A 27684-nucleotide genomic window follows, 5' to 3' on the forward strand; every position below is an offset into this window, starting at 1 on the left:
GTTTTTTCCAACCTTACTGATTCTATGATTCTGTGATTTTACCAAAACTCACTCACCAATGTCTAGAAGCAGAGAGAGAATTTAGAAGATAACAAATCTGTTATGTTCATACCTCAGACATGGGGTACAATCCCTAAGAGAAGTGGGGGTGCTCTCTCTCTTTATGTCACACTCCTTTCACTAGTTCCAGAAAGATATTTTTAAATCATCTCTTCAAAGAACAAGAAAACTATTTCCCCATCCATTTCAGAATCTAAATGATGTTTCTGCATTACTAAGTGAATTCAATATTGTCCACACAGAGTGCTATTAGTGTAATGCCTGATAATAGAGCAGTAGAAGGTGCCTTAATACAAATATCATGTTGCAGGAAGCAGGGTGCTTTAGAGTAGCTACTCTGTTGCTGCTTAGATGTAGGCCATTATTCTCTTGATTTGTAAGTGCAGTCTCTGTACTTTTCTTTAAATTGGAAAAGAAAACTGTAAGTTTAGCCTCCAAGCTTTGGGAACTGTATTTTCTGGGCCCCTCAAGTTAAGAGGGACATTGAGACACTTCAGCGTGTCCAGAGAAGGGCAACAAGGCTGGGGAGAGGTCTGGAGCACAGCCCTATGAGGAGAGGCTGAGGGTGCTGGGGTTGTTTAGCCTGGAGAATAGGAGGCTCAGGGGAGACCTCATTGCTCTCTACAATTCCCTGAAGGGTGGTTGTAGCCAGGAGGGAGTTGGTGTCTCCTCTCAGGCAACCAGCACCAGAACAAGAGGACACAGTCTCAAACTGCACCAGGGGAAGTTTAGGCTGGAGGTGAGGAGAAAGTTCTTCACTGAGCGAGTCATTCGTCATTGGAATGTGCTGCCCAGGGAGGTGGTGGAGTCACCATCCCTGGAGGTGTTCAAGAGGGGATTGGACATGGTGCTTGGTGCCATGGTTTTAGTAGTCATAAGGTATCCAACTGATCACCCAACCCTAACCAATCAATTAGACCATGGCACTAAGTGCCTCATCCAGTCTTTTCCTAAACACCTCCAGGGATGGTAACTCCACCACCTCCCTGCACAGCACATTCCAATGGCCAATTTCTGTGAAGGATTTCTTCCTAACATCCAGCCTCAACCTCCCCTGGTGCAGCTTGAGACTGTGTCCTCTTGTTCTGATGCTGCTTGCCTGGGAGAACTGACCACCCCCCCACCTGGCTGCAGCCTCCCTCTCCTTCATTCCCCACTCAAAAAGCTTCATATTTTTCTTAACAGGAACAGTAATGAACCATTTTTCTTCCCATCCAGACATTCTTTGTTCCCTATGATGTTTCAGAACTTGTGATGTTTGCCTTCAGCTTTTCAGACTCCTTACATTCATTCTTTCCTGATGCCTACTGTGTTAAAAGTGGTTTTAATTCCCTCATTTTCATTACTTTCCAATATACTTCAGGATCTGGCTTTGATAACTCTCTTTCCCAAAATCAGCAATGACTTTGTCTTGGCGACTTGACAGCAGTTAAGTCATTTAATCTTTTAAGTTCAATCAAATCTACTTGTTTTATTTATTTATTTTTAAGGCATTTTGCCTGTTTTCATCTTCCTTGATTTGTCCCCTGCTTTGTCAGTGTGCAAAGCATTAGCACCTGAGCTCCTCCAAGATGTAAGAGTTTTCTTCTTCTGACATTATCTTAATGATCTTCCAGTGGTTCCTGGGACACTTCCATTGTCATTGTTCTATACAATTTCTTCTTGACTGTTAAGAGTTGAGTATGTATATTGGAGTGGATGATCTCTAAGGTCCCTTCCAACCTAAGCCACTCCATGATTCTGTGAGTCTATATTCAGAGTGATATATAAATAATAATATTTGGGGCAGTCAGCATTATTTTTTGTTTTCAAAAGGTAATATAGAATAGAATAGAGTAAAGTAGAATAAAGTGGAGTGGAATGGAATGGAATGGAATGGAATGGAATGGAATGGAATGGAATAGAATAGAATAGAATAGAATAGAATAGAATAGAATAGAATAGAATAGAATAGAATAGAATAGAATTAACTAGGTTGGAAAAGACCTTCAAGATCATCGAGTCTAACCTATCATCCAACACCACCTAATCAACTAAACCATGGCACCAAGAACCCCACCCAGTCTCTTCCTAAACACCTCCAGTGATGGTGACTCCACCACCTCCCTGGGCAGCACATTCCAATGGCCAATCACTCTTTCTATGAAGAACTTCTTCCTAACATCCAGCCTAAACCTCCCCTGGTGCAGTTTGAGACTGTGTCCTCTTGTTCTGGTGCTGGTTGCCTGGGAGAAGAGACAAACCCCCACCTGGCTACAACCTCCCTTCAGGTAGTTGCAGACAGCAATAAAGTCTCCCCTGAGCCTCCGAGGTCTCTTCCAACCTGGTCTGGTCTATTCTATTCTATTCTATTCTATTCTATTCTATTCTATTCTATTCTATTCTATTCTATTCATTTTCTTCATTAATTTTACTGTGTTCTGAATTTAATAACAATTGGGAGAAAGGACTTTCTGCTATGCTTGCATGCATTAATTACCAACTTTAGTGACATGATTTTTTGCCAGTACATGAGTGTGTAGTACCTTTGGACATGGCCTTTGATGTTTCACCTGCTGTTCTGGGTGCTATGGTCCTCTGTCATATTTACCTACCTTGTGCTCATGCTTTGTATATGAAAGGGCATCTCTATTGGCACTAGATTGGTCAAAGGCATGGGCTGCCCAGGGAGGTGGTGGAGTCACCATCACTGGAGGTGTTTAGGAAGAGACTCAATGAGGCACTTAGTGCCATGGTTTAGTTGATTAGGTGGTGTTGGGTGATAGTTTGGACTCGATGATCTCAAAGGTTTTTTCAAACCTGGTTAGTTCAGTTCTATTCTATTCTATTCTATTCTATTCTATTCTATTCTATTCTATTCTATTCTATTCTATTCTATTCTATTCTATTCTATTCTATTCCATTCCATTCCATTCCATTCCATTCCATTCCATTCCATTCCATTCCATTCCATTCCATTTAGTCTAGTCTAGTCTATGCTAGTCTATGCTAGTCTATGCTATGCTATTCTAGTTTATTCTAGACAACTGTGTTAACTACTGAACTAAGGCATTGATTTTGGGAGGGTAGAGTAGGGGGGGAATGCAGAGAGGATTTATTTGCTCTGTTGTATTAAAGACATGAATAATATTAAGAAACATTACTTGAATCTATCATGATTACTGTGAGTCTGAAGCAGTAAATGCAGCTTCTGTTGCTTAATGGCACCTCACAGCATCTGGTTACAGGTTAGCATTGGTAATGAGCACGGGGGAAGGATGAATGCAGAGTTTTGAGTGGACTTCCCCTTACTTAATCTGTGTTATAATGCTGTGCTGTATGGTAGGAAATAATCTGATGGGTGTATTTGCCCAGATGAGATTTCTGAGTCCACTGAAACCTGGAAATTCCAGCAGAATTCCGATTGTTGTTGGAGCCAGGGTTATATTATGATTTAATGGCTTTTCTGGGCTTTATTTGATGACCTGGCCTAGAAAAACATTTTGAAGTAATAAAGCGTCTGTTTGGCTCCAAACTAATGAGAGAAACATTGCTCTTTGCATTAACTGTTCTTTAGGAAGAGCTGTGGAGAGCTACTAATAAAACTTATTAAACAGCTTTAGCAAGATGGAAGGAAATAGAAAACAGAGGAACGATTCCGTTCCATGTGAAGAGAGCACATTAGAAAGAAAAAGGGGGGGGTGGCAGTGGGGAGGGGAGCAAGCCCACAGGGGTTTTGCCTCCCCTCCATGTGACTTGCAGCTTGCTGCACTTCAGTTGCATTTCCTCTGAGATGTGTTGAAGTGCTGCTCAGTCTAATGAAGAAGTGGATAGGACGAATCAAGGCTAGAGATCCCTTACGGCAGAGACTGGGTAAGTGCAGCTGTAGATGAGTGCTTACTAATAGTGTGCAAATGCTAAAATACCTAACCTGAAGCATTTAAGACAGTGCTCCTAGCCATCATTTTTGGTGGCCCTTCCTTTGTTTTAAGTAATTTGCAAGTGTGAGTGGTATGTAGGTATATACCATGCAATAGGTTTATGCATGAGATTGGTAAAGGATATTGTTTTTTTCAGACTTCCTACAACAAGACAGATAACTTCCCTTTCATTTCTTAGACTTCTTTTGTTTTAAATTCATTGCTGTGTAAGTAGCTGCTTCATCTGTTTGAGTGCAGTGCTCAAAATACTTTCAGTGGGAGTTAGATGATAGTTTCTGGTGCCTTTCTGTTATTTTAATTATTTTTGTGTTGGTGAGGGAGAGGGGGAAGCAGCTTGTACTCTGAACCTCCTAGATACAGCATCTTCAGACTTTTAGAATCCATCTCCAGACTACTGCTAACTCCCTTGTTCCAAGAATTCATTCAACCCTCCTAGTAGGATATGATTTCAGCTGTTTGCTTTTGTTATCTGTTTCTTTATGAAAAGATTAGTGTATCTTCTTTTGAGGGCAATTTCTGCTTTACATTGATGTGTGTTTGGATTTGGTAAACTCAGATTTGTGTAAATTTAATGTCAGTATACAGGACAGAGAAATATGGTGAAAGCTTCTGTTGCTCCTTAAGGCAACAGAAGGCTTTACATTTTGTTGTGGTTTTGTCTCTAGCAGCTGGAATAGACCTTGAAGTCGTAATAGTACTGTTATGAAATAGCAGTGCTGTTTTTGTCAATTAGTAGTTTCTGGATTGATTGTCTTAGCAGTTTCAGTGCCTGCTATTTGAGTATTTAAATCTCAGTGTGTGTAGACAAAGAGCTGAGGAGGATGCCTGGTTAGAATCTTGGAAACTAGAGCTGAAGAGCAAACTCATTTGTGGTGTATAGTGCATTAAAGAAAATAGTTGTAAATGTTTAGTATCTTGTGATCTAAGATGTGTTCTTCCTTTTGCACCATCTTAGCCTGGAGAAAAGGAGACTCAGGGGTGACCTTATCGCTCTCTACAACTACCTGAAGGGAGGTTGTAGACAGGCGTCTCTTCTCCCAGGCAGCCAGCACCAGAACAAGAGGACACAGTCTCAGGCTGCACCAGGGGAAGTTTAGGTTGGATGTTAGGAAGAAGTTCTATACAGAGAGAGTGATTGCCCATTGGAATGAGCTGCCTGGGGAGGTGGTGGAGCTGCTGTCATTGGAGGTGTTCAGGAGGAGACTTGATGGGGTGCTTGGTGCCATGGGTTAGTTGTTTAGGTGGGTTGGATTGGTTGATGGGTTGGATGCGATGATCTTGAAGGTCTCTTCCAACCTGGTTTATTCTATTCTATTCTCACAAGAGATGAGTATATTAACTAGGAGTACATGTCACAAGAAAGAGTACATGAAATATTACAGTCTATCAGGATGTTTAATATCTGGATTAATCAGAATTCCTTACCTTTTTCAGATAATCACTCCATTTAGGAGACTAATATTGTGTGCTGAGAACAGAAAAGAAATGGAGGACTGGATAAGCTCTCTGAAGTCCGTTCAGTCCAGGGAACACTATGAGGTAAGTTCACCAAGTTAACGTCTCTCTTGGTGCAGCCTGTTCCTGCTCAACAGATCAAGCTACAGGACACAGAAATGGAGCATTCATTCCCCTTAAGTGTGAAAAAATGTGTCTAGGGTCAGAGTCAAGTTTCATGTTAAGGTGCTTGCTTGTGAAATAAGAGCTTATGGTCATGCTTTTGGTTAGAACTTTGGAGGGAGAGCAGGCGAGGTACCCTGTGGAAAATACTTTTGGTGCACATTGCATTGTCATCCCCTGTAATATGGAACCATAGGTGATTTCAGTCACTGTAGCTGTGTTCTGTACTTGCAAATTTGTCTTAACTTCTCCTTTACTAGACCGCACAGTTTAATGTGGAACATTTCTCAGGGATGCATAACTGGTACGCCTGCTCCCATGCCCGACCTACCTTCTGTAACGTGTGTAGAGAGAGCCTCTCTGGAGTCACTTCTCATGGCCTGTCTTGTGAAGGTAAAATGAATGCTTTCTTCTCTCTGCTTACAATGCTGTGTATGTAGACAGATGGCTGAAAGTCTGGGATGAGTAATGATTCTGAAAATAATAAGTGAGGGGAAAAAAACAAACCCTTGAAGGGAGAAATCTAGAGTCACTTCCTTTTGGGCAGAAGGGCTGCTCAGACTCACCTTCTATGTGCTCCAGGTACCTTTTTCTATGTCATATTGCTGAAATGTCTCATTCTTACTGCAGTGACCAGTTTGGAATGTGTTAGGTGGACAGTTTGCATGAGAACATTGGATTTGCCCATTAAAAATGTGAAACAAAATGGTCTTACTGGTTTGCAGAATTGCCATTACTTGGGGTTGGAGGGGGAAAATCATAATGGTAGTTTCTGTCTCAAACCTATAAGAGTTCTTAAGACTTTATTCAGCTCTATGACTCCCTCCCCTCCAGATATGCTTTGCTCTGTTGCTGCTGCCTGATCCTGCAGGACAGATGAGGGTAGATGATTTGGTTTACAAAAAGCCTCTCATGCAGTGAGGGGGTAGAGAGAATAGAATAGAATAGAATAGAATAGAATAGAATAGAATAGAATAGAATAGAATAGAATAGAATAGAAATAGAATTAACCAGGTTGGAAGAGAACTTTGAGATCATCGTGTTCAACCTATCATCCCACACCATCTAATCAACTAAATCATGGTACGCAGCACCCAATCCAGTCTCCTTCTAAACACCTCCAGTGATGGTGACTCCACCACCTCTCCAGGCAGCCCATTCCAATGGCCAGTCACTCTCTCTGTGAAGAGTTTCTTCCTGACATCCAGTCTAAACCTCCCCTGGAACAGCTTGGGACTGTGTCCTCTTGTTCTGCTGCTCATTGCCTGGGTGAAGAAACCATCCCCCGCCTATCTACAGCCTCCCTTCAGGTAGTTGTAGACAGCAATAAGGTCTCCCTTGGGCCCCCTCTTCTCCAGGATAATCAACCCCAGCTCCCTCAGCCTCTCCTCACAGGGCTGTGCTCCAAACCCCTCCCCAGCTTGGTTGCCCTTCTCTGGACACGTTCCAGCATTTAACATCTTTCCTAGACTGAGGGGCCCAGAACTGGACACAGGATTCAAGATCTGGCCTAGCCAGTGCAGAGTCCAGGGGCAGAATGACTTCCCTGCTCCTGCTGGCCACACTGTTCCTGATACAGGCCAGAATGCCATTGGCCTTCTTGGCCACCTGGGCACCTGCTCTGTTGCTGCTGCCTGATCCTGCAGGACAGATGACGGTAGGTGATTTGGTTTACAAAAATCCTCTCATGCAACCAGGGGGTAGAGAGGTAGATGACTTGGTGTTTTGGTTCAACTGATGAAATCCACCACAAAGAAAAAGGAGATGTGGCTAACCACATGGTGTTTCACAAACAATTATAAGAGGCCTGAAAACAGCTTACTCGTTTTCTGCTGCAAGTTCTGTGAGAAAGTGCTAACAAGTCTGCTTGTGTTAAAAATCAGCAGAAAAGAAAGCAGCTGTGTGACATGATGAGAGATAGATAGATAGATAGATAGATAGATAGATAGATATACACATGGTTTAGTTGATTAGGTGGTGTTGGGTAATAGGTTGGACACGATGATCTTGAAGGTCTCTTCCAGCCTGCTTTTATTCTATTCTATTCTATTCTATTCTATTCTATTCTATTCTATTCTATTCTATTCTATTCTATTCTATTCTATTCTATTCTATTCTATTCTATTCTATTCTATTCTATTCTATTCTATTCTTCTGTTCTATTATATATATATATATATATATATATATATATATATATATATATATATATATATATATATATGATGTAGAGATACTTAATTACCAGAACAGCCAACTGTCCATCAAAGCAACCCACTGTTCAAAACTTGGTAGTTTTTGGATTGTTGTTACCCAATTTAAAATACATTTCTGTTACTGATGCTATGATAATACTTGAAGTCTGAGCACAGCAATATGTACTAAGGAAGTCTTACAGAGGAAACATTAACCCACTGTCCTGAATTGTCCGTGCAGCTAATGCAGCTAATGGTGCAGTTGCCAAGGAACGGGATGAACCCGTTTCATAGAAATTAGAAGTGGCATGGTTACTTCAGCTTCTCCTCTGCATGCTTTCTGCTTTGTATAAGTCATTTGGACAGTTTTAAGGCAATTAGGGTATTTTCAGTGTCTAATATTGGTTGATGGAAGTATCATGTGCTTAACCAAAATGGAGTTGTATTGTGTTGGTGTACTGATACCGTTGCATATACTGAGGCTAAGGAAAGACTTAGTTCCTGTCCTGAAGAATTTATCTTGTTCTAAATTAATATTATAACTACTTTACAAAAAGGTAATTAGCAAGAATCCTTCTTGTAAGATCATCAGTCTTAATGGTGGTAGTTCATCCTTTTCTATTTTGTTCTTGGGTTTTGTTTGTTGGTTTGTTCTTTTCCAGCCTTATTTTTCTTGTAAGTGGTTTTCATTTCCAAGGTGCTGGTGTCTGTTGTACATGAAGGAAGTTTCCTTAATTCTTATATTTAGACCGTGCCACCTTTCTGCATTACTTAATACAAACTCACAGGGAAGTCACCATCACTGGAGGTGTTCAGGAGGAGACTTGATAGGGTGCTTGGTTGCATGGTTGAGTTGATTAGGTGTTGTTGGATGATAGGTTGGACACGATCTTGAAGGTCTCTTCCAACCTTGTTTATTCTATTCTAAACTAGTGCTACATTTAAGCATATTTCTGATGCCAGTTGATCTCTCAGCAGTTTTTATGAATGGCTTATAGAGGTAGTCTGGTTTTGCTTTCATTGCTCCACAGTTTCTTAAAACCATGTGACCTGAACTGGTTTATATTTAGATACTGTGATATTCTTTTTTCTATTCATACATTTGTCTGCCCTTACTTCTTAGCTGCAAGATTCTATCTATTTTATTATGTTTGGTCTTGTATTTTTTTTCAAAATAAATTTTAAAGTAAGATATTTAAGAATAGAATAGAACAGAACAGAACAGAACAGAACAGAATAGAATAGAATAGAATAGAATAGAATAGAATAGAATAGAATAGAATAGAATAGAATAGAATAGAATTAACCAGGTTGGAAAAGACCTTCAAGATCATTGCGTCCTACCTACCACCCAACACTATCTAATCCACTAAACCATGGCACCAAGCACCCCATCCAGTCTCTTCCTAAACACCTCCAGTGATGGTGACTCCACCACCTCCCAGGGCAGTCCATTCCAATGGGCAATCTCTCTTTCTGGGAAGAACTTCTTCCTACCATCCAGCCTAAACCTCCCCTGGTGCAGCTTGAGACTGTGTCCTCTTGTTCTGGTGCTGGTTGCCTGAGAGAAGAGACCAACCCCCACCTGGCTACAACCTCCCTTCAGGGAGTTGTAGAAAGCAAGATGGTCTCCCCTGAGCCTCCTCTTCTCCAGGCTAAGCAAACCCAGCTCCCTTAGCCTCTCCTCACAGGGCTGTGCTCCAAACCCCTCCCCAGCTTTGTTGCCCTTCTCTGGACACCTTCCAGCATCTCAATATCTTTCCTAACCTGAGGGGCCCAGAACTGGACACAGGACTCAAGGTGTGGCCTAACCAGTACAGGGGTTGCTGAGTACAGGGGCACAATGACCTCCCTCCTCCGGCTGGCCACACTATTCCTGATACAGGCCAGGATGCCATTGGCCTTTATTGGCCACCTGGGCACACTGCTGGCTCATGTTCAGCTAGCTGTCAATCAGTACCCCTAGGTCCCTTTCTCCCTGGCCGCTCTCCAGCCACTCTGACCCCAGCCTCTAGCACTGACTGGGGTTGTTGTGGCCACTATGTACAACCTGGCACTTAGATGTGTTCAATCTCCTGCCCTTGGACTCTGCCCATCTGTCCAGCCTGTCAGAGTCACTCTGCAGAGCTCTCCTACCCTCTACCATGTCAACATCTGCCCCCAGCTTGGTGTCATCTGCAAACTTACTGATGATGTGTCTGAGTCTATACCTGTAAAAAGCCTTAATTTCTTTCCGCAGTGTGTTTTGGTTTGATGCTACTTTCTCTGAAGTTCTTATGTGTCTGAATTCATACTGGCTTGCTCCTGCCATGTGTACTTCTAATGCACCTGTCCTCTTTTTCCTCTTTACTTACCCTGTGTTAGCAATATGCACTGTTTGAGAAGATGATGTTGGAGTTATGGAGTCTTGAAATTCCCCAGACATGTTCTGTGCTGCTTTTTCTCATTACACCTTTTAAAAAGCTGTTAAATATTCATAGCTAGCATCTGAAACCTCTAGTGCTGCTTTGCACTGGAAATCCATTTATATCTATATTAAATTCAATCATTTGTGTGGTTCACTGATCTCAAGCTACTCTATTAGGTCTTGTAGTGAGAAGCATGAGAGGCTTCTCAAGAGATATTGCAACTCTTTCTCCTCCCAGTCAGTGGTTTGAGTTCCTGGCACTCCCAAGTTAAAAGTAGCTTAGAGTCTTTGTGGTCTGATTCTTGACTGCTAAAGGTAGGTAAAAAAATAGATAAATAAATCCCATTGCTGATATTTTTCAGCTTTTGATACTCCAGAAGATCAGTCCTGTAGTATTTTATTCTCTTAGATGTGCTGGTCTTCAGGAGCCTGGCCACACAACAAAGCCTTATTTCTTCTGGAGATAAGACAGGTCCCTTCTTTTTCCAGGGCACCTTCCCTCAAGGTAGTCTTCAGGAAAGGTTTACCAAGTCTCAAGCTGCTCCAGGGGAGGTTCAGATTGGATGTTAGGAAGAAGTTCTATACAGAGAGAGTGATTGCCCATTGGAATGGGCTGCCCGGGTAGGTGGTGGAGTCACCATCATTGAAGGTGTTCAGGAGGAGACTTGATGGGGTGCTTGGTGCCATGGGTTAGTTGTTTAGGTGGTGTTGGATTGGTTGAGGGGTTGGACACGATGATCTTGAAGGTCTCTTCCAACCTGGTTGGTTATTATTATTATTATTATTAAAGGCCTTCAAGACAGAAGTGCTCTGTAACAAAGGTGAATATTGCCAGTGGAAAACATCCTATGCTAACATTCAATACTGTTGACTTTTCTTCATTACAGATAAAAATAGCTCTAGATATAATTGGCTGTGTCTGACAGTTGATGTTGGTACCACTGTGACAACTGATTGCTAATTATGTGGTTTTCTTGGTTGGCTTTTTGAGACAGCTTCATATTCCAACCAGAAACATTTAGACAGGAAATTTAAATATAAAATGACTGTCTACAAATATTTTGGATTTGGTTTAGATCAATTTGTTCTTTTTCTCATCTTTATAACTTCATTGGTGAAGTAATGGTAATTAGAATCATAGAATCATAGAATCAGTCAGGGTTGGAAGGGACCACAAGGATCATCTAGTTCCAACCCCCCTGCCATGGGCAGGGACACCCCACACTAGATCAGGCTGGTCAGAGCCTCATCCAGCCTGGGCTTAAACACCTCCAGGGACGGGGCCTCAACCTCCTCCCTGGACAACCCATTCCAGGGCTTCACCACTCTCCTGGGGAAGAACTTCCTCCCCACCTCCAGCCTGAATCTCCCCACCTCCAGCTTCATTCCATTCCCCCTAGTCCTATCACAATGTGATATCCTGAGAAGTCCCTCCCCAGCCTTCTTGTAGGCCCCCTTCAGATACTGGAAGGCCACAATGAGGTCACCTGGGAGCCTTCTCTTCTCCAGACTGAACAGCCCCAACTCTTTCAGTCTGTCCTCATAGGAGAGGTGCTCCAGCCCTCTGCTCATCTTCGTGGCCCTTCTCAATTGATGTCTTGCATAATCTCTGCATGTTTCCAAAGTACTTCAGGTGTCAGACTGCTTCATGAACAGGATGCAGTGTCATCTGAGACAAAAGAAATTGGGGAGCAGTGGTAACTAAGGTTGAGATTTGAGTTAAAAAATTTCTTTTCTCTACCTGTACCTACTTAATTCCTTTCTGTATGTTCTGTACTGCTATGTGTTTTGCTTGAAAATTACCTCCACGTCTGAAGGGCATTGATGTGGTAATGTTCACTGCTCAGAGTAACAGGAATTATTGTTTGATGATATTGGGGCTGCCAGAGGGTGACCTGCAGAAAGTATGGTCTGAAATTTGTTAAGGTACATACCTGAAGGGAGGTTGTAGCCAGGTGAGGATTGGTCTCTTCTCCCAGGCAACCAGCAGCAGAACAAGAGGACACAGTCTCAAGCTGTGCCAGGAGAGGTTTAGACTCGATGTTAGGAAGAAATTCTTCACAGAAAGAGAGATTGGCCATTGGAATGTGCTGCCCAGGGAGGTGGTGGAGTCACCATCACTGGAGGTGTTTAGGAAGAGACTGGATGGGGTGCTTGATGCCATGGTTTAGCTGATTAGATGGTGCTGGATGATAGGTTGGACTGGATGATCTCAAAAGTCTTTTCCACCCTGGTTTATTCTATTCTATTCTATTCCATTCCATTCCATTCCATTCCATTCCATTCCATTCCATTCCATTCCATTCCATTCCATTCCATTCCATTCCAATGGACTATCACTCTTTCTATGAAGAACTTTTTAGAATCATAGAATTAATAAGGTTGGAATAGACCTCAAAGATCATCAAGTCCAACCTACCACCCAAGACCTCGTGACTACTAAATCATGGCACCAATGCTATGTCCAATCCCCTCTTGAACACCTCCAGGGACGGTCACTCAACCACCTCCCGGCATCCCATTGCAATAGCTAACACCTCTCTTTGTGAAGAACTTTCTCCTCACCTCAAGCCTAAACCTGCCCTGGCACAGCTTGAAACTGTGTCCTCTTGTTCTGGTGCTGGTTGCCTGGGAGAAGAGACCAACCCCCACCTGGCTACAACCTCCCTTCAGGGAGTTGTAGGGAGCAATAAGGTCTCCCCTGAGCCTCCTCTTCTCCAGGCTAAGCAGCCCCAGCTTCCTCAGCCTCTCCTCATAGGACTTGTGCTCCAAACCCCTCCCCAGCTTTGTTGCCCTTCCTTGGACACTTTCCAGCAACTCAACATCTTTCCTAAACTGACACAGGGAGTGTTGTTATAAAAGCAACAAGACTCCTGTTTCTGTTTCCTTCTCTCTGAGCTAAGCACCTTTCATGCATCTTCCAGAGCAGTGAGGATTGCTCTCAAACTCAGATGTTGCTTGCATAGCCTGGGTTCAATTTTTAAATTGATCTGGCAATGGATCAGTGGAATGAAAATGAGAAATTTGTGATTCAGAAGACCTTTTGTGCCATGGCTTAATGTTTTTTAATGGTAGACAAGTTTCCTGTCAAATATTTGCTTGAAAAGAGACTACTACTTCTGGTCTGCTGGCTAGTTCTCATAAGCCTTTAATGGCCTTTGCCAAAATAATTTATATAATGCACTCTAAATAGGATGAAGTCATGCACTTCCAGTAACAGAAATACCCACAGTTGCACAGTTGGGTGTGTCAGTCTTTTTGGTCTAACATTAACACCATTAACTAGTCACATTAATGGAGCTGATCAAAGTACAAATAGCTATTGGATTGCCAAAATGTCTGCTTGTACTACAGACTTGTGCTGAGTTGAAATAGAATGGAATGGAATAGAGTAGAGTAGAGTAGGATAGAATAGAGTAGAGTAGAGTAGAGTAGAGTAGGATAGAATAGAATAGAATAGAATGGAATGGAATGGAATGGAATAGAATAACATGGAATGGAATGGAATGGAATAGCATGGAATGGAATGGCATTGAATAAACCAGGTTGGAAGAGACCTTCAAGATCATTGTGTCCAACCCATCATCCAACACCATCTAATCAACTAAACCATGCAACCAAGCACCCTATCAAGTCTGCTCCTAAACACCTCCAGGGATGGTGACTCCACCTCCCTGGGCAGCACATTCCAATGGGCAATCACTCTCTGTGTAGAATTTCTTCCTAACATCCAGTCTGAATCTCCCCTGGCACAGCTTGACACTGTGTCCTCTTGTTCTGGAGCTGGAGTAGATTTTTAATAAAGAACCCAATGACAAGTCAAGCTCTTCCTGACTTAACTTAATTCTTGGAAAATACTGTCTCCACCAGTGTCCAGAATAAATGTCCAGAATAAACCTAACCCTTCACTTTCTCAGTTTCTGGAAAAAACAGGCATGGTATGGTGCCTGAAAGGGATCTTCTAAGAAAGGAATCAGAGCTCCTGAAGCAAAACACTTCTCTGAAGTATCACCTCTTGCAAGTTAAAACCATGTACCTGAATTGTGCCCCTGGAGGAATAGAAAAGGCAAAACCACTCTTTAAAACATATTGGTACCTTAGTATTGCATCTGGGAAAAATGAGGTCTGATAAGGGTTTGAGGACACAGTTAAGGCAGGCTACACCTAAACTGTTAAGCCCAACTGAGGGAGTTAAAGTTGGAGCGATTATGAGCGGAGTTTAGTTTTTCAGTTGAGTTGTCATGTGTTCAACACTAATTGATGTATACTTGGCTTTTTATGGAATATCTGTGTTTAATGTTTTTTCCCAAGGTGAGTCTGAGTGAAGTACAGCAAATAACACGGTATACATGTTTGTCTGCCTTACAGTGTGTAAGTTTAAAGCACATAAAAGATGTGCTGTCCGAGCGACGAATAACTGCAAGTGGACTACCTTAGCCTCAATTGGAAAAGATATCATTGAAGATGAAGATGGTGTAAGTTCTGCTCATATTTATTGTATTCTTCAAACCTGCTGTTTCTCTGTGGGGCAAGAAAGCAAAAAAAACACCTAAGTATAGAAATATTGCCATGTGGCACATACAAGTTGATGGTAGGTGGGTCTATTCCTGAACACTTTTCATAGAATCATAGAATCAGTAAGGTTGGAAAAGACCTCAAAGATCATCAAGTCCAACCTGTCACTCAACACCTCATGACTACTAAACCATGGCACCAAGTGCCACGTCCAATCCCCTCTTGAACACCTCCAGGGAAGGTGACTCCACCACCTCCCCAGGCAGCCCATTCCAATGGCTAACAACTCTTTCTGTGAAGAGCTTTCTCCTCACCTCCAGTCTAAACTTCCCCTGGCACAGTTTGAGACTGTGTCCTCTTGTTCTGGTGCTGGTTGCCTGGGAGAAGAGACCAGCCCCCACCTGGCTACAACCTCCCTTCAGGTAGTTGTAGAGAGCAATAAGGTCTCCCCTGAGCCTCCTCTTCTCCAGGCTAAACAATCCCAGCTCCTTCAGCCTCTCCTCACAGGGCTTATGCTCAAGGCCTCTCGCCAGCCTCGTTGCCGTTCTCCCAGCCTGTAGCGCTGCAAAGGTTCATGTGCTATGTAGAGCAAAATTTACATTCCTATCTCACAAGGCAAGTTCAGTATCTGTAGGCACTAGATTGCAGCCATGTTACAGGTTTTTAAAGGCCACATGCAGAGAGACTCTGAAGCTGGAGAATTGTTCTGAGGAGTTCCTGCTGCTCTTAAGCAAAAGTAGTATTTTACACTGTTACTGCACTCTTTTAGCAACCTATTTTGTGTCCTCCTTACTGATAGCTCTTGTCCAGAAGGCCTGTTAGGAATTCACTGATGTGTGGGAGGCTTTTTACTGATGAAAGCAGGAATTTTAATATTAGAAGAAATGACAAAGGCTTTTCAGAGGTTTATTGCGTTAGATGTGTTTTTATTACAAACACAGTGAGTTATGTGCTGCTGACATGAAAGTTCTTCCTTAAGTGTTAGTAATAAAGTGCTCACCTATGAGTGTCTTGAGTTGCCCCTGGTATTAGTGGAATAAAGAGAGCACTGAGTAAAGCTTTGCACTGCATTTAGAGGCTACTTTATAGACCTGTAACTTAACAGCCATGGTGAGGGGTTATGTAAAGCCACAGAGGTATTCTGCTGCCCTGCATATTCTGCTGAATGTTAGTTATTTTAATGGGCTTGTGTCATGTAGTCAACATTGAATGAATGGGTTCTTATTTGTCTAATGGAGTCTCTAGATTTAACTGCCCCATTGGTTTGTGGTTAGCTGCTGCCATCAATAGTTGAATGAGGTGCATCTCCCTTCTCCAGCGTCTTCTAGCATATAAAGCTCTGCCATAGTTCACATTCATAGCTGTTGCCTTGCGAGCATCAGCATCACTGTGGCGGTTTGAGCCTTAATTGGGACTTATGAGCTCAGATGGGGGGAAAAACTGAGAATCCCTCCTCTGCTTCCCCCTCCCCCTTCTCTAAAAAATAAAGGAGAGAATGGGGGATAAGAAAAAAAGGAGGAGGTCAGTCTACTGAGAAATAATTTGGAGTCAGTTTGGAAGTAGAGAGGTAAACATTTTCTTTAAACAATATATATATACACATATACATATATATACACACACACACACACATAAAACAATATCAAGAAGGGTTCATAAGGGTAAGGAACAAGGATAGATAAGGAGAATATATGCATATACAAAAATCAACAGTCCTTTGAAGATGCAGCAGGGCAAAAAAGACCAGGCCTGACCACATGGCAGAGAACCAGGGAGCCAGCAGCAACTCTCTTAGTCCTTTCATCCCCGTGAGGCAGAAGAGAGCAAATGACTGCAATGTCTTCCTTTTTATAGGCTTGCTGGACAGGGAGGGGGAGTGGAACAGTCTAACTCAGTTTCCCAGGGGTAAAATCCCCTCTGGGGAGAGCAAGACTCTCACAAGCCCTCCACCCCGCCTGCTTTCAGGATGAGCCTAACCCATCACAATCACTTATCCTGGTCAGCCATATCTGCTTCTTTGAAGAAAAGGTAGAGCCATGGGAAACAGTTTAAATCTGCCTGTACTGGAGAGACGAAAGCCTCTAATTTCTGGTATGACTACTTCTTCTTCACAGATAGCTATGCCCCACCAGTGGTTAGAGGGTAATCTGCCTGTCAGTGCCAAATGCGCAGTCTGCGACAAGACTTGTGGCAGTGTTTTACGCCTGCAAGATTGGAAGTGCCTTTGGTGTAAAGCTATGGTAGGTGCAATGAACCTCCTCCAAGCCTCTAGCATTTTGCCAGCTTTATTGCTCACCATTCTTTCTCTTGTCGTTTCATAACCGTGCTTTCAGGTGAAGTATCATAGAATCGATGAGGTTGGAAAAGACCTCAAAGATCATCGTGTCCAACCTATCACCCAACACTTCATGTGTGTAGGACCCACCTTAGGAAGCCTGGTCTGACTTGGTAGGTGTGCTAGCTTGAGTTCAGATACATCTTCCAGATCAGCCAGGTGGACCAGGCATGTGCAGAGCTATTTCATTGCAATGACCACAGTGTGCCTGCTGGCCTCAGCGCAGATGCTGGCTGCAGGGAAACTTGGTCCTCCTTTGCTCATGGGTGGAGGTCAGCAAATCCCATGAAAGGGCAAAGAATGTCTGCTACAGGGGCAGCTGAATAGAATAGAATAGAATAGAATAGAATAGAATAGAATAGAATAGAATAGAATAGAATAGAATAGAATAGACCAGGTTGGAAAAGACCTCAAAGATCATCAAGTCCAACCTATCACCCAACACTAACTAATCATCTAAACCATGGCACCAAGCACCCCATCCAGTCTCTTCCTAAACACCCCCAGTGATGGTGACTCCACCACCTCCCTGGGCAGCACATTCCAATGGCCAATCACTCTTTCTAGGAAGAACTTCTTCCTAATAGCCAGCCTAATCCTCCCCTCGCACAGTTTGAGACTGCGTCCTCTTGTTCTGGTGCTGGCCGCCCAGAAGAGACCAACCCCCACCAGGCTACAACCTCCCTTCAGGTAGCTGTAGAGAGAAAGAAAATCTCCTTTGAGCCTGCTCTTCTCCAGGCTAAGCAACCCCAGCCCCCTCAGCCTCTCCTCAGAGGGCTTGTGCTCCAAACCCCTCCCCAGCTTTGTTGCCCTTCTCTGGACACACATTCCAGAGAAGAATGAAGATGAAATAGTTGAAAGTGATGTTTTGTGGAATGAGTATCAATCCTTCGTTGTTGAACACTCATATGCTTATTTTCCAGTATCACTCCTCTTCCCTCTGCTCATAAATGTTACATGTTAATCTGCTTTTGTTGTAAATATTGTATCAGTTACACTTTCATCAAAAAATGCCACTGTAGGGAGATAATTTTTTGTTTCTTTTGTAGGTTCACACTGCCTGTAAAGATCAATATCCTCGTAAATGTCCACTTGGCCAGTGTAAGGTATCCATCATACCTCCAACAGCACTAAACAGTATAGACTCTGATGGTACGTAGCATGATAGCATGTTCACTGGTAGCTCTGGACTTGCAGTGCCCAGTGTTATCAGTATTACAGTATCACAGTATCACTAAGGTTGGAAGAGACCTCGAGGATCATCGAGTCCAACCTGTCACTGCAGACCTCATGACTAGACCATGGCACCAAGTGCCACGTGCAATCTCCTCTTGAACACCTCCAGGGATGGTGACTCCACCACCTCCCTGGGCAGCACATTCCAATGACGAACGACTCTCTCAGTGAAGAACTTTCTCCTCATCTCGATTCTAAGCCTCCCCTGGCACATCTTGAGACTGTGTCCTCTTGTTCTGGTGCTGGTTGCCTGGGAGAAGAGACCAACCCCTTCCTGGCTACAACCACCTTTCAGGTAGTTGTAGAGGGCAATGAGGTCACCCCTGAGCCTCCTCTTCTCCAGGCTAAATAATCCCAGCTCCCTCAGCCTCTCCTCACAGGGCTGTGCTCAAGGCCTCTCCCCAGCCTTGTTGCCCTTCTCTGGACACATTCAAGTGTCTCAATGTCCTTCTTAAACTGAGGGGCCCAGAACTGGACACAGGACTCAAGGTGTGGCCTAACCAATGCAGAGTGCAGGGGCACAATGACTTCCCTGCTCCTGCTGGCCACACTATTCCTAATGCAGGCCAGGATGCCATTGGCCTTCTTGGCCACCTGGGCACACTGCTGACTCACATTTAAGCAGCTGTCAATCAGCACCTCCAGGTCCCTCTCTGTTTGGCAGCTCTCCAGCCACTCTGACCCCAGCCTGTAGCTCTGCATGGGGTTGTTGTGGCCAAAGTGCAGCACCCAGCACTTGGATTTGTTGAATGCCATCCCATTGGACTCTGCCCATCTGTCCAGTCGGTCGAGGTCCCTCTGCAGAGCCTTTCAACCCTCTAACTGACCAGCATCTGCTCCTAACTTGGTGTCATCTGCAAATTTGCTGATGACTGACTCAATCCCCTCATCCAGATCATCAATGAAGATGTTAAAGATGTTAAACAGTATGACTGAACAGGGCAAAAATCCTGCAGCAGGTGAAATTTAGAGAGAAGTGCAATTTTCTGTGTAGTTTTTTTAGAGGATTTTTATTTTAACCAACGTGAATTGAAACCTGGTTTTGAAAGTCCCTTCACTAGAAATCTTCTCTTGTTTTAGTTATCATACATGGAAACTTTTGAAGTACAGAATACAGAATTACCCAGGCAGGAAAAGTCCAACCTATCACCCAACACCATCTAATGAACTAAACCATGGCACTAAGGGCCTCATTCAGTCTCTTTTTAAACACTTCCTGTGATGGTGACTCCACCACCTCCCTGAGCATTCCATTCCAATGGCCAATCACTCTTCCTGTCAGTGACCACTATCCTCAGATGAAGTGGGCTGATGCTTGCCTGGCATGCATCACTCAGTGTAGAATCATAGGATAATTTCAGTTGGAAAAGGTTTTTAAGGTCATCGAGTCCAACGGTTAACCTAACACCACCACAGCCTGAAGTGCTATGTGTTTTTTGGACACCTCCAGAGATGGTGGCTTCACCACTCCCCTGGGCAGCATGTTCCAATGCCTGCCCACCCTTTCAGTAAAGAAATTTTTCCTCATATCCAATCTAAACCTCCCTTGGTGCAATTTGAGGCCATTTCCTCTTGTTTTATCACTACTAGGGAGAAGAGATCAAAACCCACCTCACTACAGACTAAACAATCCCAGGTCCTGCAGCTGCTCCTCATACAACACATTCTCCAGTCCCATCACCAGCTTTGTTGCCCTTCTCTGGATGTGCTCAGGCAACTAAATGTCCTTCTTGTAGTGAGGGACTGAAAACTGAGCACAGTATTCGAGGTGGCCTCACCAATGCTGAGTACAGGGACATGATCACTTCCCTGTGCCTGCTTGCCACACTATTTCTGATAGCGGCCAGGCTACTGTTTGGCTTCTTGGACACCTGAGCAAAGTGCTGGCTCCTGTTCAGCCAGCTGTGAACCAGCACCTTCAGGTCCTTTACTGTCAGGTAGCTTTCCAGCCATTCTAAACCTGGACTGTAGCGTTGCATGGGGTTGATGTGCAAGACCCAGCACTCGTCCCTGTGAAACCTCATACAACTCATTGTGTCAGTGCTTAGATTTTGGGCAACTCTGCTTTATACAGAGGTAAGTTAGCTGAATGGCTCAGTCCCATTTTATGGGGCTAAAGTGAGGAAGTGCTTCCATAATGTCTCTAAATGTCTTTTAAGTACAGACAGTGTAAGAATCCTGCAACACAGATAAAAACTCAGCACAGGTTCAAAACTCAGAGCTGCTCTTTGGTGGCTCTGTATAAAGGTGTGTGAACAGGGGAAGACTGCACTTGGTATCATAGTATCAGTCAGGGTTGGAAGGGACCACAAGGATCATCTAGTTCCAACCCCCCTGCCATGGGCAGGGACACCCCACACTAGATCAGGATGGCCACAGCCTCATCCAGCCTGGTCTTAAACACCTCCAGGGATGGGGCCTCAATCACCTCCCTGGACAACCCATTCCAGGGCTTCACCACTCTCATGGGGAAGAACTTCCTCCTCACCTCCAGCCTGAATCTCCCCACCTCCAGCTTCATTCCATTCCCCCTAGTCCTATCACTTCCTGAGATCCTGAGAAGTCCCTCCCCAGCCTTCTTGTAGGCCCCCTTCAGATGCTGGAAGGCCACAATGAGGTCACCTGGGAGCCTTCTCTTCTCCAGACTGAACAGCCCCAACTCCTTCAGTCTGTCCTCATGAAATCGAACTGCTTCAATGTCATTGTTTGTGTTGATGACAAATGTAGGCAAACAGCTTCAACACAATTCAATGAATTTATGGTATGGAGTTAGTGATTGCTTGTGCTGTGTGTATTCACTCCTTGTTACTTGCCATGTGGTGACTTAGACCAGAGCATCATGCTGCTGTTTATTATCCATGCTAGGAAGCTTATCCCATGTGTGAAACTATTTTTCTTGGCATTTAAATAGATTAATCAAACCTCATTTAAAATTAGACATTATGATAATGCAGAACTAAATTAGCATCCCTTAATGCCATTTGTTTTTTATTTGAAGCTTTAGTAATTTTTGTAGTCATTGAAACCAGCATGGTAATTTTAATACTGCCTGAAAGACATGTCAAAACACGTACCTGTGATTTCTGATTCTGAAGTGTTGTTGAGAAACCACTGCTTCCATAAACTGATGGTGCTGGTGACAGCAGTGTCCATTGGTGGTACTTGTTAAGGGCCTTATAGAAAGCGTGCTTTAATTAGTTAAGACCTGCAGTGGCTTTAATAAGCTTTGAGTCACACTGCTGTTCAGTGATTCCATTATCATTAATAGCATAACTTCAGCCTGAGAAAATGTCACCAGACAAATTCTCATCTGGGAGCAGCTGAGTACAGTAACTTGAAATCTGTGGGTACCCTTAGAAAGCTCATACAGGGGTGCATGATCCAGTGCAACTGAGTAAGCTTAGCAAAAAGCCAAGAGGTTCAAACCAATCCCTTGGAACTGAAATATATGTTTAATTATTGAGAAGTGGTCTAAAAGGTTAAGAAACTTTTTCACTGTGGAAATAAATTTATTGTCTTCAGGATTTTACTAAATCCAGGCACAGAAAATACTGGGAAGAATAAAATGAACTGGTAAATCTTGAGCAGTTCCTTGCAGGAGTGATACTGAGTTTAGCATTTAGGTTGTGCATTATGAAATGTACTCCTTTTGCTCTTCGCCCCTTCCTTCCTCTGTCCCATGATTTCCTTTTATGTTGTTCATATTACAAAGCCTTATTTGTTTCATTCTTTCTGACTATGTTCACAGGTTTCTGGAAAGCCACATGCCCGCCATCCTGTGCCAGTCCTCTCTTAGTTTTTGTTAACTCCAAGAGTGGAGACAATCAGGGAGTAAAGTTCCTTCGTCGATTCAAACAGTCGCTAAATCCAGCTCAGGTGTTCGATTTAATGAATGGAGGACCTCACTTAGGGTAATGACCTTGGAAATCTGTGGCAGTGCCTTTCTGCAAGGGAATTTAGTGGGACATAGAGTGTTGTGTTGCCTCCTCACTGCCTGAATTCTATCACCAATGTCTACTGTGACCTTCTAATTCAAATGCAAGAGGACAGAATGTCAGGATGAATTCTGGTGGGTGAAGGGATCGTAGGAGAACCTATCAGCCTTGAGTGTTGTGTGACAGTTTGGCTAGTTTTGACATCTGTTACTGTTAAGGTTCACACACACACAGAGTATCACACAGTATCACCAAGGTTGGAAGAGACCTCAAAGATCATCAAGTCCAACCTATCACCCAAAACTTCATGAGTACTAGACCTTGGCACCGAGTGCCACGTCCAATCCCCTCTTGAGCACCTCCAGGGACCGTGACTCCACCACCTCCCTGGGTAGCACATTCCAATGGCTAACAACTCTCTCTGTGAAGAACTATCTCCTCACCTCGAGCCTAAACCTCCCCTGGCACAGTTTGAGACTGTCCCCCCTTATTCTGGTGCTGGTTGCCTGGGAGAAGAGACCAATCCCCTCCTGGCTACAACCACCCTTCAAAATGTTTAGACACTTTCCTGAATCTGGGCCTTTATGCACACTTGCCTCAGTGCTTTCATTCCATTTTGTATGTGTAATTCAGGTACTCTTGCTTGTAACTGTACTCTGTATCTTTTGAAATTCTGAACACAAATATCAGTGGGGGTGTCTGCAGTGGGTGATGGACAAGTACACTAGGGCTTTTGTCATCTGATTACTGCATTCAAAATGTGATGTAGGCAACAAATGCAAGTGGTTGAGAAAATGAGCATCTCGGTGAAATTTGGAGCAAGAACACAAACCCATCAGGTGTTCTATTAAAACTAAAGGTTGATTATTTGAGAGGTAGGGATGAAACTGGCATAGCAGTGGCCACAGCCCAAGCATCTTTGCACATTCCTCAAGTTTTAAGTCAGGCACATTTTCCTGTTGCCTAACTTCATTCCACTCAGATAGGTCGTTGTGGTGAAATGGGTGATTAGTATGTTACAGCAGCTTGAAACTTAGTTTGACACTCATAAAGTTGCAGAATTAGGCTTTCATGATAAGCCAGTAAATAAAAGAAATGTTGTAACAAATCAGTTTAAGCAGTGGCCAAACAATACAAATGGAATGCAGCTGCAGGATTTTATGAGTAGTAGTGTGTTATGGACAGACTGTGTTACCTCTTTACATTGTACTGTTCTTTTCATGATAACCCTGATAATCTCAATTTAATCAAAGGCCATTTTGGCAACATTTGGTACATCTAATTGCAATGACCAATGAAGGCTCTTTATAAGTGGAGAGAATATTTTTGAGAGAGGACTGTCTAAAAAATCATAGAATCATAGAATCAATGAGGTTGGAAAAGACCTCAAAGATCATCAAGTCCAACCTGTCACCCAAGACCTCATGACTACTAAACCATGGCACCAAGTGCCACCTCCAATCCCCTCTTGAACACCTTCAGGGATGTTGACTCCACCACCTCCCTGGGCTGCACATTCCAATTGCTAACAACTCTCTTGTTGAAGAACTTTCTCCTCACCTCGACCCCAAACTTGCCCTTGCGGGGGAAGTGTCCTCTTGTTCTGGTGCCGATTGCCTGGGAGAAGAGACCAACCCCCTCATGGCGATAACCTCCCTTCAGGTAGTTGTAGTCAGCAATAAGGTCTCCCCTGAGCCTCCTCCTGTCTGTCTGTTTGTTTGATTCATATAGTTATGTTAGTTACTATCAGCAGCATGGTTCATGAGTCTTTGGTTTTGTATAGTAATCATAGGTCAGATTGATTGCTTTTTAAATATTTTCCCCTAAAACTTTCCTAAGAGAGGTCCTTAGAAGTTATTAGAATAGAATAGAATAGAATAGAATAGAATGGAATAGAATTAACCAGGTTGGAAAAGCCCTTTGTGATCATCAAGTCCAACCTATCACCCAACACCATCTAATCAACTAAACCATGGCACCAAATGCCTCATCCAGTCTCCTCATAAACACCTCCAGTGATGGTGACTCCACCACCTCCCTGGGCAGCCTACTCCAATGGCAAATCATTCCTTCTGTGAAGAATTTCTTCCTAACCTCCAGCCTAAACCTCCCCTGGTGCAGCTTGAGACTGTGTCCTCTTGTTCTGGTGCTGGTTGCCTGGAAGAAGAGACCAACCCCCACCTGGCTACAACCTCCCTTCAGGTAGTTGTAGGCAGCAAGATCTCCCCTGGGCCTCCTCTTCCCCAGGCTAAGCAACCCCAGCTCCCTCAGCCTCTCCTCACAGGGCTGTGCTCCAAACCCCTCCTCAGCTTTGTTGCCCTTCTCTGGACACCTTCCACCAACTCAACATCTTTCCTAAACTGAGGGGCTCAGAACTGGACACAGGACTCAAGGTGTGGCCTAACCAGTGCTGAGTGCAGCGGGAGAATGACTTCCCTGCTCCTGCTGACCACACTATTCCTGATACAGGCAAGTAATTGTAGGTCAGGCTGATTGCTTTTTAAATATTTTCCCCAAACACTTTCCTCAGAGAGGTCCTTAGAAGTCATTCTACCAGCTCATGCTGATTTCTTCTTTTTTTTCTTCTTCTCCTTTTTTTTCCTTCTTTTTGTAATTGATCTACAAAGCAGAGCTTCAGTCTGTAACATAGAGTATTTCTAGGGGATTTCTCTTTTCTCAGGGTAGGAGAAATTGTTCTGGTGTCAACACTGAACCTTTTTTTTCCTTAAACATCTGCATCTCTTGTTCTGAATAGGCATGTGCCTGTCATATACAAGTTACAGGATTTTCTTCAGAAAAAAATGTAAATGCTTCAAAAATTTCTGATCTTAATATATTGCTTTTCAGAAATACTTTTGAGATTAGACACATTCTGGGAAATAACATGCATTAAAAAGAAACACCTTTAGTTTTATTGTTGTAAGAGCTTATGCTTTCCAGATCTTTGGGTTTTTAAGTTTACCTCCCTCTTGTTTTTACCTCTTGGCTGTTTCTTAACATTTCATTCCCCCTTCTTGTGTCTCACCTTTCTGCTTGTTCTGCCTCTCTTGTCCTCATTTTCTATACTGCCCAAGTGCTTTTATCCTGGAGGTGTTAAAAGTCAGAAAACAGGAGGAACTGCTGTAGGAAGCTTAAGCAGGATAGAGCCTGAAGGACCCAGTGTGAAATACTTCTACTGTTTGTCTTACACTGTTGTGATCACCTTATGTGTAATAATTGCCTCCAATGGTGGCAGGTGTGCTTTAGCAGAAGCCTGTCTTGTGGAGCTCCTCCTATCATGGTTTAGTTGATTAGATAGTGTTGGATAATAGGTTGGACTCGATGATCTCAAAGGTCTTTTCCAACCTGGTCAATTCAATTCTCCTCTCCTCTCCGAACCTCTCCTCTCCGAACCTCTCCTCGCCAAACCTCTCCTCTCCAAACCTCTCTTCTCCTCTCCGAACCTCTCTTCTCCTCTCCGAACCTTTCCGAACCTCTCCTCTCCAAACCTCTCCGAACCTCTCCTCTCCGAATCTCTCCGAACCTCTCCTCTCCGAACCTCTCCTCTCCGAACCTCTCCTCTCCGAACCTCTCCTCTCCTCTCTGAACCTCTCCTCTCCGAACCTCTCCTCTCTGAACCTCTCCTCGCTGAACCTCTCCTCTCCTCTTTCCATTCCATTCTATTCTATTCTATCATTGTCTTAACCTGTTCTCTTGAAAAATCCCCAGTGGTGCCTTGTACTTCTGGCTGAAATGGGAAGCACAGAGCAACTGCAACTCCATAGCTTATATATTCAAAAAAAAGTAAAATAAAGTGACTTAAACAATATGAATAAAATCCTGAAAACAATGGCAGGGGAATTTTTTCCAGGTAAAACCTGGCATGTTATTTATCAGAAACATCGGTAGAAATGGAACATACAGCAACAGGGGGGCATTCAGATAGGTCTCTTGTAAGTAGCTGGTTGTATCCACCTACCCCACGATAATAAATGAAGGAACATGAGGGTGTAACAGCTGCTAATGAGCAGAAGTGCTTTCTGACCGATGGACACAGCTGGCTCTAACAGGCTGCATTTCCTCTGCAGTTTGCGGTTGTTTCAGAAGTTTGACAACTTCAGGATTCTGGTGTGTGGCGGCGATGGAAGTGTGGGTTGGGTCTTATCAGAAATTGATAAGCTCAGCTTGCACAAACAGGCAAGTGTGCATGACTGCTTCCCTTCACTGTACTAGGCTTAATTTTGCATGCTTACTGTTCCACGACTTGGTTCTTTGCCACGTGTATGTGCCAAACGCAGTAGTCACTGCTCAAGAAAATTTTTGCCTGTGGAACTAAGAGAAGCAGGAGCAGAATGGCACAATTTGATTTAGTATCAGAGTATCACCAAGGTTGGAAGAGACCTCAAAGATCATCGAGTCCAACCTGTCACCACAGACCTCATGACTAGACCATGGCACCAAGTGCCACATCCAATCCCCTCTTGAACACCTCCAGGGACGGTGACTCCACCACCTCCCTGGGCAGCACATTCCAATGACGAACGACTCGCTCAGTGAAGAACTTTCTCCTTACCTCCAGCCTAAACTTCCCCTGGCACAGCTTGAGACTGTGTCCCCTTGTTCTGGTGCTGGTTGCCTGGGAGAGGAGACCAACCCCTTCCTGGCTACAACCACCTTTCAGGTAGTTGTAGACAGCAAGAAGGTCTCCCCTGAGCCTCCTCTTCTCCAGGCTAAACAATCCCAGCTCCCTCAGCCTCTCCTCACAGGGCTGTGCTCAAGGCCTCTCCCCAGCCTTGTTGCCCTTCTCTGGACACGTTCAAGTGTTTCAATGTCCTTCTTAAACTGAGGGCCCCTGAACTGGACACAGGACTCAAGGTGTGGCCTAACCAATGCAGAGTCCAGGGGTACAATGACTTCCCTGCTCCTGCTGGCCACACTATTTCTAATGCAGGCCAGAATGCCATTGGCCTTCTTGGCCACCTGGGTACACTGCTGGCTCATGTTTAGGCGGCTGTCAATCAGCACCCCCCAGGTCCCTCTCTGTTTGGGAGCTCTCCAGCCACTCTGACCCCAGCCTGTAGCTCTGCATGTGGTTGTTGTGGCCAAGGTGCAGCACCTGGCACTTGGACTTGTTTACAGTCTTTAGACAGCAGCTATGTATTTAATTAGCCTTTCTTGCTTGAAGCAATGAGCATTTGTAACAGTCCATACCTTTTCTTTCTGGTTTTCACTACTAGTTTTGCTCTTGTGTTGTGTTTCAGTGTCAGTTAGGAGTGTTACCCCTCGGTACTGGAAATGACCTTGCTCGTGTCCTTGGCTGGGGAGGATCCTGTGACGATGACACACAGCTTCCTCAGATTTTGGAGAAACTAGAACGAGCCAGCACAAAAATGCTAGACAGGTAAACCTAAATGTGCGTGGGCTTGGTTTACAAAGAGCTTCATGTTATGTTTGTTTGCCTTTCTGATGACTTAAATCCATCTTA

At 43.8% G+C, this 27684-nt stretch overlaps 1 protein-coding gene across 1 annotated transcript in view; it reads left to right on the forward strand.

The window, feature by feature from the left end:
* The window catches only part of DGKH (diacylglycerol kinase eta), a 220861-nt gene that overhangs the window by 140538 nt on the left and 52639 nt on the right, over window positions 1–27684 (forward strand). The window contains exons 5-12 of the mRNA XM_054163093.1: window positions 5415–5519; window positions 5858–5990; window positions 14568–14674; window positions 16829–16954; window positions 18099–18201; window positions 22034–22196; window positions 26288–26396; window positions 27461–27600. Of these exons, the coding sequence (XP_054019068.1) occupies window positions 5415–5519; window positions 5858–5990; window positions 14568–14674; window positions 16829–16954; window positions 18099–18201; window positions 22034–22196; window positions 26288–26396; window positions 27461–27600 (986 nt within the window). The remainder of the gene's footprint in view (window positions 1–5414; window positions 5520–5857; window positions 5991–14567; window positions 14675–16828; window positions 16955–18098; window positions 18202–22033; window positions 22197–26287; window positions 26397–27460; window positions 27601–27684) is intronic.

The sequence above is a fragment of the Dryobates pubescens genome, chromosome 7 (genome assembly GCF_014839835.1).
Source record: "Dryobates pubescens isolate bDryPub1 chromosome 7, bDryPub1.pri, whole genome shotgun sequence".
Classification (NCBI taxonomy): Eukaryota; Metazoa; Chordata; class Aves; order Piciformes; family Picidae; genus Dryobates; species Dryobates pubescens.